Here is a 19,229-nt window from a genome sequence, read left to right as displayed (position 1 = left end):
TTTGACATGAATTAAGAAGATTTCTGAAAAGGAAAATAAGAAAATAGAATATAAAATGTTTGCAGGCACCAAAAGACCTTAAGGATAAAGTTTTATTAGCAATTCATCTTCATTTTCTAGTGCTTAAAGAAAATGTTGCAATCTTTAGAAAACGTGCTGAAGAAGATTCAGCATCTATTGAAATTGAAGTGGTTATATAATTTAAAACAATGAACAACAAAACCAACTATATGTACAAAAAAATACAAATTTCTTGCAACAGCTCTCAAGTAAATAATTTCAATAGGAGAAACAGTGGCAGTTAGATACAATGACAATGGAGAAAGATATTACAACTCCAAACAGAATTTAGATCACAAATCCTTCAGACATGGCATTGCACTGCACTATATTGAAGAGATAATTCATGCAATATAGACAACACAGTATGGAGCTGGAGGAACACAGCAGTTCAGGCAGCATCAGAGGAGCAGGAAAGTTGATGTTTTGGGTCGGGACCCTTTTCTGAAGAAGGTTCATGAATTGTCTCTTCGATATAGTGCAGTGCAATGCCCTGTCTGAAGGATTTGTGATCTAAATTCTGTTTGGAGGTGTAATATCTTTTCTGAAGAAGGGTCCTGACCTGAAACGTCAACTTTCCTGCTCCTCTGATGTTGCCTGACCTGCTGTGTTCCTCCAGCTCCATACTGTGTTGTCTCTGACTCCAGCATCTGCAGTTCTTGCTATCTCGCAATATAGAATTGCTTCAGGATTGCACAAGAAAGCCAGAGAAAAACAAATAATACATTTTTTTGCTTTTTAGGTTCAGTTGCTATTTCATGCTTTAAAAACCAAAATGTGTGAGAAAAACATACGCCTTGATAATATTGTAAGAGCATGTAACAATTACTTTATGTCAAGTACCAAGTTTATAATGAAAAAAGTAAAATTTTAATAGAAGAGTGCAGCTTCTTGGAAAATCTGTTGATAATGTTACTAATGATCTTTGCACATTGTCAGATTTTTGTGATTGTGGTGTCTTGTAGCCAGAACACTTGCAGGACAGAATAGTCATTGTGTTTTCTGATTCTTTTCTTTCAGAGGATCTCACATTTGAAAAACATATCCAGGGAGAAGCTGAAATTCAAAAACTGCACAAGAGAATGATAGAGACAGAAAGACAACCTAGCCTAAGCCATATCCCATCAAATGTGTCAACCATCCAAATAGCTCAAAGTGCTACAACCCTATCATTCAGCCATCAGCAAACTCTATTAAATAAGACTTACTTTTAACACTCATTGTTTCACCTCACCATCACTAAATTAGATCTGCTGCAAACCTCATGTCCATATTTCTCAGTTTGCACAAAGTCAAGCAAGCTCAGTTTTCTGCCATGCAAGCTGCACTTACTGTCATGATAATTATCATTATGTGAATACCAGAGTATAAAGGGACTTGCAGGGTATCACAGCAATTAAGCAGTATGCTTTCCATCCCAGCAGGCAGATATAACACACAGTTGTGCAATTAGCAAATTTAATTGCATCACAAAGGCTAGAATGTTCAATTCCACATTAGTAGCAGCATTCTGTTGCATTAACAATTTGGGCGACTGGTTGGGGTGATATCCAGCATTTGCTTCAGGAGACCTGCTTGATATTTTCTAAGGGATCCAGGCTGTGTCATGGATCACCCACATTGGGTTTGAGGTCAGTCAGGTCTCCAGGAGTCAGTGATTGTGGCACTTGTTGCTTCAGTTTTTGCCTACTGTCAGGTCTTCGTTGAACCATTTCCAGGAAATAGGCCACCTCTATCAGAAGGTATGGTGAGCACAAGGTGATGATTCATGGGAAGGACTGAATCTTGTCCAAAGAAGAGATTGTGTGCAGAACAGCCCATGTGTCAACGTGGGATGATATGATGAACATCCCTGCTCTGGGATGTACTCAATGCGCTTTTGTTTACTCACAGGAGCCAAAGTGTGCAGACACTGATGCACACTGTCTGCTACCCTCTGGACGATGGGGGTGGAGTGGCTCTTGACAATGGCATAGACCTTGCAAAGCTCCTGTAGGACTTTGTTCTGTAGGTTGCAAACTGATTGCTGTGATTCAAACAGCACACCGAAATAGAAAAACTAATCATGCGTGAACACTCTGGCAAAAGTTGAGGCCTTTTGGTCATGGTTAGGAATGGTCTTCATAAACTTGGTGAAGACATTTGTAAGTAAGAAAATCTGCTCAGCCCCATTTCTACTGGAGTCTAGAACTGCAAAATCCAGTGCAAGGACCTCTAGAGGTCTCTTGGTGACAAGGGATCCCATGCTGGGGTGAAGTTACTTCTCTGCTTTCCCCAAAGTACACTTCTCACAATTTTTACAATTGTCATTAATACCAATAGCCATTCCGTGCCAGTAGCACCGCTCTCTCACCTAAACACGTTATCTTTTTCCATTGCTTGATGTTTTGCTTGATCATGAACTATGATTACTGAGGCTGACAAGAAGGATGAGTTCCTTTACCTTTCTCTCCTTGTCATGAATTAGTTGATAGAGGACTCCATCTTCCTCCCTGATCCTCTTTCAGCACCTAAACAGTTTCTGTGCCAGTTTGGACTTCCTCATTAGCTGGTGCGAGGTTGCTGATTGTTATGCCTTTCAGTCATAGTGCTGTCTACTGATGTCCAAGTCAATCAGCTGAAGCTCTGAAGTCCTCTTTTGAGATAGATGGTGAAAGTGAAATCACATGTGGCTCGACCTGTCTGGATCTGGTTTGGATCTTGCTCATTGCATCTGCTGAATCTTAGTTCGAATGTCATAGGGAATCAAGTTCGGAATGTTACCTTTGCCTTGGGGCACGGGAATGAAGCCAGTTGCAGCTTCCTTCAGCAGGGCAGGGATAGATTCCCTCCTGCAGTCAGTCTTCCAACTAAGAGCAATAGCTTTTGCATTATTTTGCCTGACCTGCCCTGAATCTGGAATCAAAACTGCAAGTGTTCAGTGGTCCATTGGGTCATTAATACCAATAGCCATTCCGTCCCAGTAGCACCGCTCTCTCACCTTGGTTTGGCAGACGTTTGATATTATCTGAGTGGTTTATTGTCTATAAACTGTTCAAACTCTGCACCAATCAGAATGTCTCTAAATTTCTGAGAAATAGCCCACCTCAAAGCTCAAATTTTGTGGTCTCAGAACAACTGCTGGAGTTCCACCTCCTTGGAGTCCTTGGCCATATGCTGCTGCAAGTTCCTCTACTTCTGGTATTTGTGTCTTCTACGGTGAAGATAGACACAAAATATTAATTCAATACCTCTGCCATTTCCACATTCCCATTTTTTTGTTGTTAAGGAACCAACGTTATTTTAACTGCTCTTATTTTTATATACTTTTGAAAACTTCTACAAATGCTTTTATATTTCTGACTGCTTTACTCTCATTCCAGATTTTTTTTCTTTTTATCAAGATTTTGGTTGCCTTTTTCCGGTTTTGTAAAATAGTACAAATCCTCAAGCTTTTTATTGTCATTGTTAATAATTGTTATTTATTATTACTATTATTTCTCATAGCATTTTAAGCCTTTTCTTTAATTTACTATGATCTTTAACTTCCCTAGTAGGTTTAATATGATCTTTCTCATTGAATTTTAGTCCAGTACAGGGATTCAGAGGTAGCTTACTCCAATAGATGTAATCTGTTTGGGTAATGTCAACAAATGCACTTCATTGTAGTTATGTGCCAACACCTTCGGGAAACCTTTTGAAGAACTAAATGTCATTGAACTTAGGAAATTGTGACTATACTGTTGTAAGAAACATTTTGATTCCATTAAGCTGCAGATTTGATTATTACATAATACTGTATAACCAGTCAGGCTGGGAGGAGGCTTGTGTAGAGCATTTAAATAAGCACTGATCAGTGGGGCAGAATGGCCTGTTTCTATCCTGCAGATGCAATGTATAATCAAGGATGGGAATATATGTGCTACTGAACAGCTTTCTGTCAGTTATACTCTATAAGTAGACAATCATTTTTGATGAACTGAAACTGACAACAGCAAAGAGAGGAATGTGTCAAAGAGTTTCGGTGCCAGAACCGAACTGCGTTTGTACTATGGATCTCAAAGGGTTCTGATGTTGTTCCATCACAGCTGACCTTACCTATCATGTTCTGAAACAAAGATCACATTGTGTATAGCATTTCAGGGCAGCCAATTTTCTCTAGCATCTGAAATAATCAGTCTCTGTTCAAATGGTTGAATATCTTGGTGAGATCAATAAAGGCAATCAATGGTGGTACCCTTTGTTCACAGTATTTCTGTTTGCAGCTGCCAAACTGAGAAGATCTTGTCAAAAATGGAACTTCTGGTTCTGAAGCTGCCGTAGAATTCAAGGACTGATATGTTCAGCCAGGATCAGGCAAGGGCAACACAGGCAAATACTTTTCCCATGATGCTGTGCAGCACTATGCCTTGATAGTGGTTGCCAATCACAGTTGTCATCCTTGTTCTTGCACACTTGGGTCATAATCTTTGCATAATATATATCCTGGGATATTGCCCCTTCCACCATTAGAGATAGAGAAGTTTGTACAAATGATATAGGAATACCCATTTCCTGTGCTTGATAATTCAGAGTTTTGCATTAGCGCATGGAATTTTGCCCATGACAAGCAAGCTAATAATTTTGCCATGTTCCTATATTTTGTTCTTATTGTACAGCTCTTCCATAGTGATTATGATCCCTATGGTCTCCAGAGCTTCCTTAGTGTCAATGTTTACCTTAGAGTACCACAGGAAGTAATGCTCCACCATGTCTCCAACGGTTTATTGCAGTCAGTGATGACCTTCTCGATTTTGTTTTCAACTGAACTGTTTTATTTGCTGAAATACCTTTTGCCTGTTCAACCCAATCATATATGTGTAAAACATTCCCTGTGTTGTGTAGGGTATCTACATATTTTGGTACAGTTGCAATCAGTAGCCATTACTACATGGCCTAGCAGTGAATTGGATTACACTTTCAGCGGTTTTCATGCATTCAGAATCTTCTTCTTGGATCTCTCTTGCATTTAATGAGATTGGATAATTTGGCTTTAAAGACAGGTTATATCACTTAGATGTTAGTTCAAACCAGTCAGCAATTTTCCCACGCTTGTTTCCTATGTATTGAGGGTACAACAAAATAAATGATGTCACAAAATACAATACCGTCCATTTCGCTTCTGCAGTCTCTGTATGTGACTAAGAGAGTGTCTGTTCAAGTGAGCCAAGGAATGTTTGGTTCCTTTTTTTTAAATCAACCTGTTCAGAGGTATTATTACACACTGCTGGAGCAGGTGGGACTTGAATCCAAGCCCCTTCATCCAGAGCTAGGCAGTGTTGTGGATGTTGGTACGAGGATGGCATTTCTGCTTTGAATTAAATAGCTTCAAGGATTTCATTCTAACTCTGGTGTATATCAGGGAGTGATCCGTATCACTGCCATGGCTGTGAGAGGTGTGTGTGGGTTAAGAATGCTTATGAGAGGATCAAATCAGAGGCAAACTCTCACCATTAACAATTTGTGGAATTTTTTTGTATGAAAGTTGGCTGTCCCAATTGCCCACGTAACATCAGTGTGCCCACGTAACATCAGTGTTAATACTTCAAAAGTAAATAGTTTCTTGCTGATCAAGGACATAATAAACCAAGGGATACAGGAAATAAAAAAAATAGAAATTAGCTGCAAAATAGAATGAATGAGTTTACTGTTCTAGCAGGATAAAAGCAAGTCTGGAGTGGTGTTACCATGCAATTTACTGTTTTGCTTTTTGCGTGAAACTCTGGGGTGAAAAGTTTTCTATTAACATTGTGAGAAGAAATAATTAGTAAAGTAAGGTAGTCTTAAAAGCCATACATGCAATTACCCTTTTCCTAATGTTGAATTTTAAGTGTTTATATTTGCTGTATTAGAAGCAAATTACTAATTTGGTGTGAAATTCAGTGATCCTTTTATTTGTCCACAGGATGTGGACATTATTAGCAAGGCCAGCATTTATTACTCATCCCCCATTTAACTTGGTGGCTTGAAAAGCCATTTTAGAGGAAAATTAAGAGTCAGTCCATTGCCAGAGTCACATATTATTCAGCACAGGTAAGAACAGTGAATCTTTCAATTGAACAAAATAGGTTGTCATGACAATCTGGTGATAACATTTTTGAGATTGCATTTTTATTCTAGATTCATTCCCTGGCTGGTGTGATGGGGTTTGACTTAATTTCCTCTGGACCATTAATCTGTGTTTCTGGATTTTCAGTTCAGAAACATGGAAAAGTTGGTTGTGGGTATTGGAGATTATCCATCCTGGATTCCAGGACATTGCTGTAAATGTCCCTCTGGTAGTGTCCTCAGCTCAACTAACTTGAGTTGTTTTTTTTATTCAGAGATCTTCTCTCTGATATCATAAGGTCTGAACTGGTGATATTCGCTGCTGTTTGTACAATGTTCAATGCCATCTGCAACTCCTCAGATACTGAAGGAGTCAGTATCCAAATTCAGCAAAACCTGAACAACATTCAGGCTTGGGCTGATAAGTGGCAAGTAACATTCATGCCACACAAGTACCAGGTAATGACTAATTCCAACAAGAAATGATCTAACCATCTCCTCTTGACAATCAATAATATTATCATCATTGAATCCTCCTCTATTAACATCCTGATGGTAACCATTAACTAGAAACTGAATTTGCTTAGCCATAAAAATACTGTAGCTACAAGAGCAAGTCGGAGGCTGTGAATTATGAAGTGAGTAACTCACTTCCTGCCTTCCCAAAGCCTTTTCACCATCTACAAGACTCAAGTCAGGAGTGTGAAGGAATACATCCCACTTACCTGGTTGAGTGCAGCTTCATCAACATTCAAGAAGCTTGAAACCATCCAGGACAATTCAGTCCACATGCCTGACACCTCATCCCCCATGCCCCAACTTAAACATTCACTCCCTCCATCACCAATGGACATTGGCAACTGCCTGTACTATATGCTAGATGAATTGGAGCAACTTTCCAAGGCTCCATCGCCAACACCTTCCAAACTGGTGACCTCTACAACCAAGAAGTACAAGGGCAGCTGGTATGTGGGAATGCTACCAGCAAGTTTCTCTCTGACCTACATTCCATCCTGACTTGAAATTGTGTTGCCATTCTTTCATTGCTGCTGAATAAAAATCTTGGAACTCTCTTCCTAACAGAGCCAGTGGGAGTATCCACATCGGATGGATGTGGAATTTAAAAGATGGTTCACTGCAATATTCTCAAAGGTAATGAGTGATGGACAATAAATGATGCCCATATCTCATGAAAGAATAAGAACAATCCCTGTGCTACCATTCTCTTATGCTTGCGATTCTCTTTGTAGTCAAGATCTGATATTTAGCTTGACTCTTAACAGGGCTGCTGAACAGAATCAAGATACTTCTCTTCCAGGAAGGAAAATCAGCAGGTGTATCAAGCAACATTTATTTGTTTCACTTTATAATCTCTGACTATAAAGGAATGGAAGTGCGTTATCATGTCACCCAGAGTCTCATTACAGAAAGTAGTGCAGAGTACAATATGGAGAGAGGAGAGAACATAATGTTTCAAACTGAAAAGAATTAAAAATGCAATTGTCTGGAATTTGTTGCAATTCCAATATTGGTGAAATATTGTAGTTTAACCAATACATAATTAAATTTTTTCGAAAACCCAATACTGTACTCTTTTAGTCGATATAGTGTGGAACTAGAGGAACACAGCAGGTCAGGCAGCATTAGAGGAGCAGGAAAGTCAACATTTCAGGTTGGAAACCTTAATCAGTACTGGTATCACCAGGGTGCTGCAGTGGGAGAGAGACCCACTGAGATTTTTATCACCAGCGTGCTGCAGTGGGAGAGAGACCCACTGAGATCTTTATCACCAGGGTGCTGCAGTGGGAGAGAGACCCACTGAGATCTTTATCACCTGAGGGTTGCAGTCCTGATGAAGGGTCCTGACCCAAAATGTTGACTTTCCTGCTCCTGTGATGCGCCCTGATCTGCTGTGTTCCTCCAGCTCCACTCTGTATTGACTCTGACTTCAAGCATCTGCAGTTCTTGCTATCTCCTTGTCACTGTATTCTTTTAGCAATGATGTCAGTATAAATAGAACTTGATGTTATGTTTTCAAATGATTTTGGGAAGGGACAGCACATAGACGAGAAATGGGAGGGCATGGTGGAGAAAGTATTGGAAACATGGAAAGAAGACTAGATTTAGCTTAGAGGAGAGATTGGACAAACTTGGTTTGTTTTCACTTGAATGTTGGTGGCTGAGGGGCAATCTGATAGAAGTTTACAAAATTATGAGAGGTATGGATAGAATGGATAGTTGCAGTTTTTTTTCCAGTTTAGAAATGTCAATTATTGCGTGACATAGGTTAAAGGTAAAAAGGGTGCAGCTTAAAGGAGATGTGAGAGGGAAATGTTTTTACACAGAGAGTGGTAAGTCCCCAGAATTAACTGCCAGAGCAGGTGGTAGAAGCAGATACAATAGCAACGTTTAAAAGGCATCTTGACAGATGTACAAATAGGCAGGGGATAGAAGGATATGAACCATAGAGAGGCAAAAGGTTTTTAGTTTAGAAAGGCATCATGTGTCGGTGCAGGATCTTTGTTCTTTGTTCAAAATGAATTAAGTCTTCAATGCTATGGAACAATGGTCAAAATCCAATTGAAATGAAATTGATGAAAATCAGAAACAAGTGTAACAGGTCTAGATAGGGTAAATGAAGGAAGGAGTTTCCCAGTGACTGGAAAGCCTAGAACCAGGGGTCACCATTTAAGGATACAAGGCAGGCTACTTAGGACTGAAATAGGGAGAAATTTTATCACCCAGAGAGTGGTGAGCCTGTAGAATTCTTTGCCACCGAAAGCAGCTGAGGCCAAAACATTGAATGTTTTCAAGAATGAAGAAGATATAGTTCTTTTGGTTAAAGGGATCATAGGGTATTGGGGAGAAAGTAGGAACTAAAGTATTGAGTTGAATAATCAGCCATGATCGTATTGAATGTTGCAGCAGCTCAAACAGCTGAAAGGCCTTCTCTTGCTTCTATTCTCTACATTGCTAGACACAGAAAATGATGGAGAAACTCAGCAGGTTTGGAGAGGGGAACAGAGTTAACATTTCAAGTCCAAAAGCATTATATCAGACTCAAAACGTATTTCTGTCTTTGCAGATGCTGCCTGACCTGCTGAGTTTCTCCAGTATTTTTGGTGTTTGTATTAGATTTCAAGCATCAGCAGGATTTTGCTTTTATTTTATGGAAGTTAGATACCACTTACTAAAACATTGGGTTTTGTGACAAAAAGTTTGAATTGTTACATAATTGGGGTAAAGCAGTGCCCACAACGTAGGATTGAAGAAGATTCATATGCAAGACCACATCCCACTAGGAGATGTTGATTACAAATATGTACAGTACAGGAACCTACCCTACCATCGAATTGAATTGTTTTTCAATAATTAATAATTTAGATTTGATCAGTGCTGGGACTTCTGTTATTTTTTTTGTACATATGATTTGGATTAAAATATAAGTGGTCTGATTAGTAAATTATGCAGATGACACGAAACTTGGTGGAGTTGTGATAGTGAGGAAGGTTGTCAAAGGATATAGATTAGTTGGAAAGTTGGGCAATTGGAGTTTAATCCAGACAAGTGCGAGGTGTTGTATTTTGGGAGGTCAAATGTAAGAGGAAAGTATAGAGTAAATAGCAGGATTCTTAGGAGCATTGATATACAGCGGGATCTTGAGGTACAAGTCCCCGAAAGTGGCAACACAAGTGGATATGTCGGTAAAGAAGGTATACGGCATGCTTGCCTCATCGGTCGGGGCATTGAGTATAAAAGTTGGCAAATCTGTTGCAGCTGTGTAAAATTTTAGTTAGGCCACATTTTTTTTTTCTCTATTCATTCATGGGATGAGGGCATCACTGGCTAGGCAGCATTTATTGCCCATCCCTAATTGCCCAGAGGGCAGTTAAGAGTCAACCACATTTGGAGTACTGTGTGCAGTTCTGGTCACCACACTATGGGAAGAATTTGGAGGCTTTGGAGAGGGGTTTACCGGGATGTTACCTGGATTGGAGCGTATTAACTGTAAGGAGAGGTTAGACAAACTTCAGTTGTTTTCGCTAGACCATCAGAGGTTGAGGGTGACCTGATAGAAGTATATAAAATTATGGGAGGATGGATAGTCAGAGTTGTTTTCCCAGGATGGAAATGTCCAATACTAATGGCATAGGTTTAAAGTAGCCATGATATGGAGGTGCCAGCGTTGGTCTGGGGTGGACAAAGTCAGAAGTCACATGACACCAGGTTATAGTCCAACTGGTTTATTTGAAATCACAAGCTTTCAGATTGTAGCCCCTTCACCTGATGAAGGGGCTATGGTCTGAAAGCTTGTGATTTCAAATAAACCTGTTGGACTATGTCAGAAATCACACGTCACCAGGCTATAGTCCAACAGGTTTATTTGAAAACTCAAGCTTTCAAAGCCTCACTCCTTCTTCAGGTGTTAGTGACGTCATATCAGACACAGAATTTATAACTGAAAGATCAAAGCATCACATCACTGGTGAGGATGTATTAAACAAACCTAAGGTGCTTTTAAATCTTTAATCAGTTAGAAGGCTTTAATTGATTAATATATATATGTAAATCCCTGAATTCCTTTCAAGTCACTATCCTGAGAGAACTAAAGGTTATACCAGTGTAAAAAAGAGGTGACATTTTAGGTTAGACAATGTATGTTAGGTGTGAAGCCTTGTTTAGAATCTGTTTATGTTTTGGTTTGAAGTGAGACTGTTTTTTTTCTGAAGTAGGAATTTATAAAACACCACATTGACTGACTGTCTATAAATTGTGCGCTTTCTGAACAAAATAGAATGTATCTGCTAATACAAATTCACCCCATAGATTTACGTGTGTGAGTGTGTGTGAGAGAGAGAGAGAGTGTGTGTGTGTATGTGTGTGTGTGTGTGTGTGTGCGCGTGTGTGTGTGTGTGTGTGTGCGCGCGCTAGTGTGAAAGTGAGGTGGGGATAGAGGGTGAGTGTGTGTGTGTATGTGAGTAAGGGGAGGAGAGAGAGAGAGTGATTGTGTGTGAGATGGGGAAAGAAAGACAGAGAGTGTGTGAAGAGAGGGAGAAAGTTTAAGGGAGATGTTTGAGGTAAGTTTTTTACACAGAGGGTGGTAGAAGCAGATATGATAGTAATGTTTAAGAGGCATTTTGACAGACACATAAATATGCAGGGAGTTCAACACTATTTTGACTCCTTGACCAAATGTAGCAAGATCATAGAATCATAGAGTCAGAAAAATATACAGCACAGAAAGAGACCTCCCTTTAGTCAACTTGTCCATGTCAACTGGATATCCTAAATAAATCTAGTCTCATTTGCCAGCATTTGGCCCATATCCCTCTAAACCCTTCCGATTCATATACCCAGCCAGATGCCTTTTAAATGTTGTAATTGTACCAACCTCCACCACTTCTCTGGCAGCTCATTCCATACATGCTCCAACCTCTGCGTGAAAAAATTGCCCCTTAGGTCCCTTTTAAATCTTTTCCCCCTTGCCTTAAACCTATGCCCTCTAGTTTTGGACTTTGTCTATTTACCCTATCCATGCCCCTCATGATCTTATAGACCTCTTTAAGGTCACCCCTCAGCCTCGGATGCTCCAAAGAAAATAGCTCCAGTCTATTCAACCTCTCCCTATAGTTCAAACACTCCAAACCTAGCAACATTTTTGTAAATCTTTTCTGAACCCTTTCAAGTTTCACAACATCTTTCCCATAGCAGGAAAACCAGAATTTCACGCAGTATTCCAAGTCTGGGTATGACGAGTGGCAAGCAACACACACACAAGAGCAAGGTCAGGCAATGACCATCTCAACATGAGAGAATCTAACCACAGCCTCTTGACATTTAATGATACCATCACTGGATACCCCAATATAAAAACCCTGGGGGTTACTATTAACCAGAAACCCAACTAAACAAGCCATATAAATAGTGTGGCTACAACAGCAGATCAGAGGCCAGGAATCTTGCAGCAAGTAACTCACTTCTTGACTCCCCAAAACCTGTCTACAAGGTACAAATCAAGTCTGTGATGGAATACTCCCCACTTGCCTGGATGAATGCAGTCCCAACCATATTCAAGGAACTTGTCATCATCCAGCTTGATTGCACCACATTCACAAACATACACTGTCCCCACCACCAATGCACTGTCGCACTATTGTGTACCATCTCCAAGATGCGCATCATTTAGACATCAAGGCTGCTTCGATAGCACTTTCGAAATGTACATCCTCTACCGCTTAGAAAGACTAGGGCAACAATGTACCTAGTCTTGGAGGCATAAATATTCCTTCACTGTTGCTGAATCAAAATCCTGGAACTCCCTTCTTATTAGTTCTTTAGATGTCCCTTAATCCCAAGAACTACAGTGGTTCAAGAAGCAGCTCACCACCACCTTGACTAGGATAATTAGTGATGGTAGATATTGTTCTAACCAATAATGCCCACATCCCATGAATGAATTAAACAGAACATTTATGAACAGGCCTAAGGCTATCATGTTTGGTTTTGAAAAGTACCCAGTCTACCTCAGATTACCGAGGAAAGTTTGAGCAATGGACGAAGCTAGCTGTCTCACACTGCTGCAACCCAAGTGCCTATCCTGTACATCTGGTATCCCTCTTGCCTGATTTTAGCCTCATTCTACCAGTCACTGTACTGATTGTTGGGATATCCTGGATTGACTGACATCCCTGGTGCTGGCACCATCTTTAAAAAGTCAATGTGCACCTGGGCAAGTGTTGGCAAGGAGCAAGAGCAACAGGCAAGGCAGGGATTCTGTGAGCATCCAGGTAGGCTCAGAGTTGTTGAGTGCTATGAGAGTAAGCAAACTGCTTGGTGATGCTGCCTGGTCAAGTCCATGAGCTGGATAGCTTGTCCTTGAGCCTATAGTGTCCTTGCTGTACCTTACAATAATAATTGCTGTTTTGCCCCAAGGTGCAGCATTGAAGTCCAGAAGTGTCCTGTAAGTGGATCGGAGATGTGCCATGGGAGTTCTTAGAGACTGGCACATGTTATATGCCAGTGTTCATAGGGTGAGTGTGACCAATGCCTATGGAGCATATCCTGAGATATTGGTGCCTGGTGTCTAACATGAAGGTGCTTTGGAGCATGTGGCGAACAGAAGTCACCAGGTACCCACTTTGATTTCTATGTCAAGAATTCTCTGCATCTAGTTTGCTTGCAGCGGGTGGTAGGATAGGAAACTGCATATTAACAGGGTGAGATCTGCAGTTAACAAGGTCATTAACAAGCAGTAATCTCCCCTCACAGGCAATTTGCCACTTTTTAGCAAAAATCTCACCTTGATGGCTTCAACTTAGTAAAAAAAATGCAGTGAGTTGTTCTGGATGTTGGGATAGGCCCCACAGGATATCTTACGTGAATCTGTACACATTTATCACTATAGTCCGTGGTTGTTTTTGCCCCTAAGAAGATTTTGTTCATGATGTATGACTTTTCTTGATGGTGTGATGCAGGTATGTCTAAAAGACTGGCAAATGATATCAAGTAGCATATCCCTCCAGCTGTTCACAGCAAGCAAGGGACTGACCATAACCAACTCGCCCATGCTTGCAAAACCCAAATTACAGTATTGAACATTAAATCCGATATTGCCATTGGACACCATTTGCTCAATAAGCTCGAGTGTGCTGAGAATTACACTGATAACTAATTTTTGTTTGTCAGTTGGACTTCTAGTGTGGTGCACTTGCATATACTAGAAGCTACATGCATTATATTCAGGTCTCTCGAGCTTTGCAGTCAGAAAGTAAATGTGTTGCAGCTGTTCCAACTCAACCAAACAGGTAACAGCCATTCTCCTGCTTATTTTTCAGGACATTGGCTTGACTAATCAGAGTCAATCTGCAAGGTTTAAATTTCAACAATGCTTGTCAGTTTAGTCTTAGTCATAATCTAATTGGTGCATTCTCCATGGCAAAGTCTTTATCAATAACAGTCCCCTTTGCCCTTTTCTATCTTTTGCAAATTTTCCTGATGAGTGCAAAATGAAAAAGCTTAAGCAGAATATGTCATTTTTCAGCAGTGCACAAGTTCCTTAGCACCAAATGACAATTTGATTATTACTAGCTCATAGGTATGTGTAGCAGGCCACAAAATGACAGATATCTGGTAAATTTAAAAAAATCACAAGAATAACCAAATAAATTGTACAGCTTCTCATTTATAAATGTTTATATTAACATTTGCATTGAAAACAATATCAGGAAAACCAGTTTCTCTGAACTCACCTGTATTATTTATTTTCAGTTTGTGCATGAAATGCTGTCAAAATAAACAACATTACCACATTAAACTGTTTTTGGAAAATGAGAGGAGGTTTTCCCTAAACATGCACTTTTAACTGTTGCTTTTATAAATCTTTCCTTGTCACTTATTGCCGTTCCTTTCTGCTTAAGACCTCATCACTCTCAATTTGTCACATGCTTCATGAGTACTAACATCCAATAGATGAGATTCTGAATGTCTGTTTGTACATGAACATAAGATTAATGTGGTATCTGTACTGCAGTTTATGTAATAGAATGATCCACTTTCCGTTCTTCTGGTTGAATACATTATTCTATGGGCCCATGAAAAAAGGAACAATGAGTGCCTTAACTTGTCCCAAATAGTGAGCTTACTCTGGGGCCTTCAATTAAAAATTGTATGCAAGTTGCAGGCCATTCTCTCTGATTTCCCACTGGGATTAAAATAAGCTCTAATAATCTAGAAATCCTAAAACACAATTTCTGTAGCAGGGGCACATGGATCAGACCCTCTACCTTTAGGACTTTTCCATGATGTCATTGAATCTTGGGGATGAGGCCCAACTAAATGTGAAAGTGATTTTTTAATAATGGTACCATGGTTCCCGCTCTGTAGTGCATGCAGAATTGAGAGCTCTGTCGGAGTGAGCTGAGGAAGAGAACTACATAGTCTCATTACAGTTGCCATCCTTGATGCTCCCTGACCATGGATGAGGCATCCAAACAATAATTTATCTCAATTGGGTAGATTGTAACTTGATTGTGACATTGTGGTGCCAAAATATGACCCTATGCATCTAACAAGTGCATCTGCTTCATGCAAGTTTACTTTCTCCTATGAGAAGCATAACTGGTAATGTCAGGCAGGATTCTGTTTGATACAGGTGAGCAGAAGAAGCAACCTTTGCTCCACTTTGTAAAACTCTTTCTGAAAAAAAAGTTAGAAGCAGATTCCACCCAGGTTCCTGATCTTTTTCTATTTTAGAGTTCTTCAGCTTAAAATACTATACATTCTCAGTGAATGACTATCAAACAGCAATATCTAGAGAATTATTTTGAACTTTCAGAGGAAATAAGAGGTATATTTGGGAAATGGGAATCACTATGTTGACTCTATATTATGTTCACCAAAGGACGTTTTTATAGTATACAAATAATTCATCCATCGATATTCATAGATTATTTTCTCATATACTCACAGATTATTTTCTAGTTCATGAGAACCTAATATTTTGAAATAAATTAATTAATGAATATCATCATCAAACAATACATGAAATTTTAATTATGTATTTGCCCTTGGAATAGTTGTGGAAACTGCTGCTTTTTAAAGTTTAAATTAGAATTGACTTGTGATAATTTTAATTGCACAGATCATGTTGTTTTTCAGTTAATTCCATTACCAAGGCTGTGAAAAGGCATTCTTATTGAATTTTGGCATTTTATTTCCCCAAATATCCAGAAAAGTGAGATTTAAAATAATTACACTAAATAAAATTCATAGCTTTAATATGAAAGAAAGCCTTGACAATAATTTGATTTGGCATCATTGTGAATAGGGAATAGCAAAGTCTTACTGGACTGGAATCAAGAATTTTCTGAAGTTCTTATGAAAATATCAATGTTCTTGTCAACCCTCTCAGGTTAACATAATGGATCCCATTGCAGAAAAGCAAGAGGAACATTCACAGTGCACTGGCTAAAACATATCCCTAAACTAACATAATACAAAAAGATGCCCAATTATCCACCTCATTTCTATTTGTGGGGCCTAACTATGGGCAAATTGACTGTATATTTGTTTTACTAAGTAAATGGAACTACAAAAATACTTAATTAGTGATATGCTCTGGCGCTGTGCAAGTTTCTTTCTTTAGTATGGAACATAGATGGACAGTCTTACATAAACATTTATTCTCAATATTGCTCAAGACCTTATCCAAGTTCAAATGCTGCAAGGACATGGCTATCAAAAACGTGTTTCTCAGATAATCGAAGACATGAAAACTCTGGTGAACTTTAAATTACTTTGAACCATATTTTCATGGCTAAAATGTATCTCTGTAATATCTATTGATTATAATTGCAGCCATCCACATTATATTTGTTAATTACAAAATCATGCTTAATGAACGTTTTGTTAATTATATTTAAATATATAAATATTCATATCTAAACTAAGAACTTTGTTTTTATTCATTTGTGGGAAGTGGGTGTCACTGGCTGGCCAGCATTTATTGCTCATCCCTAGTTGCCCTTGAGAAGGTGGTGGGAGCTGTTTTCTTGAACCACTGCAGCCCACTAAAAATTAATCTGAAAAATTAATAACCAATATTAAAATTATTTGTGCAATTGAAACTATGATGGCTAACATTCCCTTAACTTCGTACTGTATATGTACCAGTTAGTGGTAGGATAACAAATGGTAGCTTGATTATTCTGGTATAGTTTAGAATACTACTGTTTCTTATATGTACTTGTTTGACAAGACCAACATGTGATTAAATTAAATCCTTGCTGTCCTCTTTCTCACATGTAATTGTGAATTACATTGTAATTTTGGATAAATCTTTATCGAGAACACCTTGCCATAAAATCTTGGGATGGTATGAATTTTGCTATGATTGGGCTACCTGAATATAACAATGAATTGTTATAGTTTATAAACATAATTTGGATTTAATGTACTGTATTATTTAATTAAAATGATAAATGGGGATTAATGTGACTACTAATACAGAATTACCTGCATTGCATCAGTAGACATTTACTTGCAAAGCCTTTCATTTGAATGTAAAAACTGAAAACTAAATTTAGGGCATTCGTAAACAAGAATCAACCTGTTGTAGAATTCCATCAGGAAAAGCAGGCAGAATAGTTTATTCCAATTGGTGTCTTAGATAGAAGGCACGAGAGAGAACATAATGTTGGCAATATATTGTAAAACTTTTAAAAAGTTTGTAAAACAAAACATGCTCAGGGAGCTGATGCAACTCCTTTGTCAACTTAAATTACAACCAGGGATGATAAACTGTACTTTCATATTACCATCATATGTGTGACTCATAGATAAAGATATTAATATTACACTTTGCCTCAGGTTGAGGACACAAACTTAGAAATGTAGGGAATTGCTGCTGTGATCCAATTGGCAGGTTCTTGGATGAAGGATTAGCAAATGAACTAGTGTGAAATTGCACCTCGCTCTGAAAAAACAATGAATCAGGCTTTCTCAATGAATGGCTTGCCAAACTGTCTTCCACTTTCTTTACTTACAACTTTCAGTTTTCAACTTCCCTGACTTTTTTTAGTTATCTACAATTTACAAGCTTACTTCTGTGCTTAAATTCTACAGTAGCTTTTTCATCTTTGCATCTGCACCTATAATGAGAGACTGATTGCTGTTAAAGATGTTAAATTTCTGTGACTTTATTCTTAATGTTGATAAGTATCAGTATATGATTGGTATGTGGTATACTGTAGGTTTAATTCACCAACATTCTACAATAAAGTGATGAAATACCAAAATGGTAATATATCAGTTATATCAGATGATGCTTATATGGCTATTATATAGAGCAAAATATGACGACTTTAATATGCTGTAATATCTGGTTTCCTTTGGAGGTATCTCCCCAAAAAGTCACAATGCTCATTTATTTGATGAGTATATGCTCACTGGACACAAAGTTGTTTAGTTTTATCAGATCATACAAGCTATACTGGGATAGAAAAGCAAGCAAAAGACTAAAATATATTAACAATAACAACTTACTACATATTAGATTTTATGACACACTAAGATAACAGACTTTAAATTACATTGATATCTATAGGAAATTATTCTACAACTGCAATTACTTTTATAAGTTACATTTAAGAAGAAAGCAGTTTTTAGAAGTGCAAATGTTAAGGAATGCAATGTTTATTCATTCCTAATATTACAAAGTGATTTCAATCAATTCACAGTTAATACTGATGGGTTTTTTTTTGTTACTTTTGATCAATTCAAAAGTAATTTGTAGATTGGCCACAACACATGTACTGAGTCAAACTTATTACAGCATAGTCTAGTTAATCACAAAAGCAGTTTGTTAATTAATATTGTATTCTGTCAACAGAAAGAAGCACAGTTTAATTGAGTACCCTATTGTCACAATTCCTTATGGATAAAATATAGAAATAATACATTCACTATAAGGCATCTCTGTGCACATACCACAACATCACAGTGAATATGCTAAAGATTAATTTCTTTCCCCTGTTGAAACCACTCAAATATTGCACTAGTTCTGACTTAAATAGAGTATTATCTGTTTTAAGTTTACCAGAGTCTTGTTGCATCTAACTGACCTAAAATAACTCATTAAACCACATCTTATTATGTGCATACCACACTAGCATCTGCAAATGCATTATAGAAGGCATCAACTCTAGGGCAACAAAACAAATTTGTCTACTATCACTGAAAGTAGCACTCTACAGCTTGGTGGAACATTGACATGGGGTAAACCAACACTTCAAGCCATTCAATTTCTTCTAATCGGAAAATAAGCTGGCAAAGGACTTCCTCAAATTACGAATTGTTTCAGCTTTAGCTTCATCCTCATTCAAATTTGATCGAAATAATGATGATTCCGTAATGTTGAATGCATTGGTCAAAGACTGTGATTTGCTGAAAACCAAAAAGAAACATTTTTTTTTACATAAATGGAAGATATTAGATTTTCAATAAACCATCTAATTTTATTCTTAGAAAGTCATCTCCATCTTGAAAGTGATAACATCTCAATTTATGTCTTATCTTTGTTCTATAAGCACTATAAAATATGCCCT

General features: G+C 38.2%; 1 protein-coding gene across 1 annotated transcript in view; it reads right to left on the bottom strand.

Annotated features, from left to right (window-relative positions):
• Positions 1-18,413: 18,413 nt before the first annotated feature.
• Positions 18,414-19,229, bottom strand: part of syn2b (synapsin IIb) — a 342,671-nt gene continuing 341,855 nt past the window's right edge. The window contains exon 12 of the mRNA XM_048606715.1: positions 18,414-19,068. Coding sequence (XP_048462672.1) covers positions 18,933-19,068 — 136 coding nt within the window. The 3' untranslated portion in view covers positions 18,414-18,932. The remainder of the gene's footprint in view (positions 19,069-19,229) is intronic.

The sequence above is a fragment of the Rhincodon typus genome, chromosome 16 (assembly GCF_021869965.1).
Source record: "Rhincodon typus isolate 14 chromosome 16, sRhiTyp1.1, whole genome shotgun sequence".
NCBI lineage: Eukaryota > Metazoa > Chordata > Chondrichthyes > Orectolobiformes > Rhincodontidae > Rhincodon > Rhincodon typus.
This window is presented reverse-complemented; position numbering and strand designations above follow the sequence as displayed.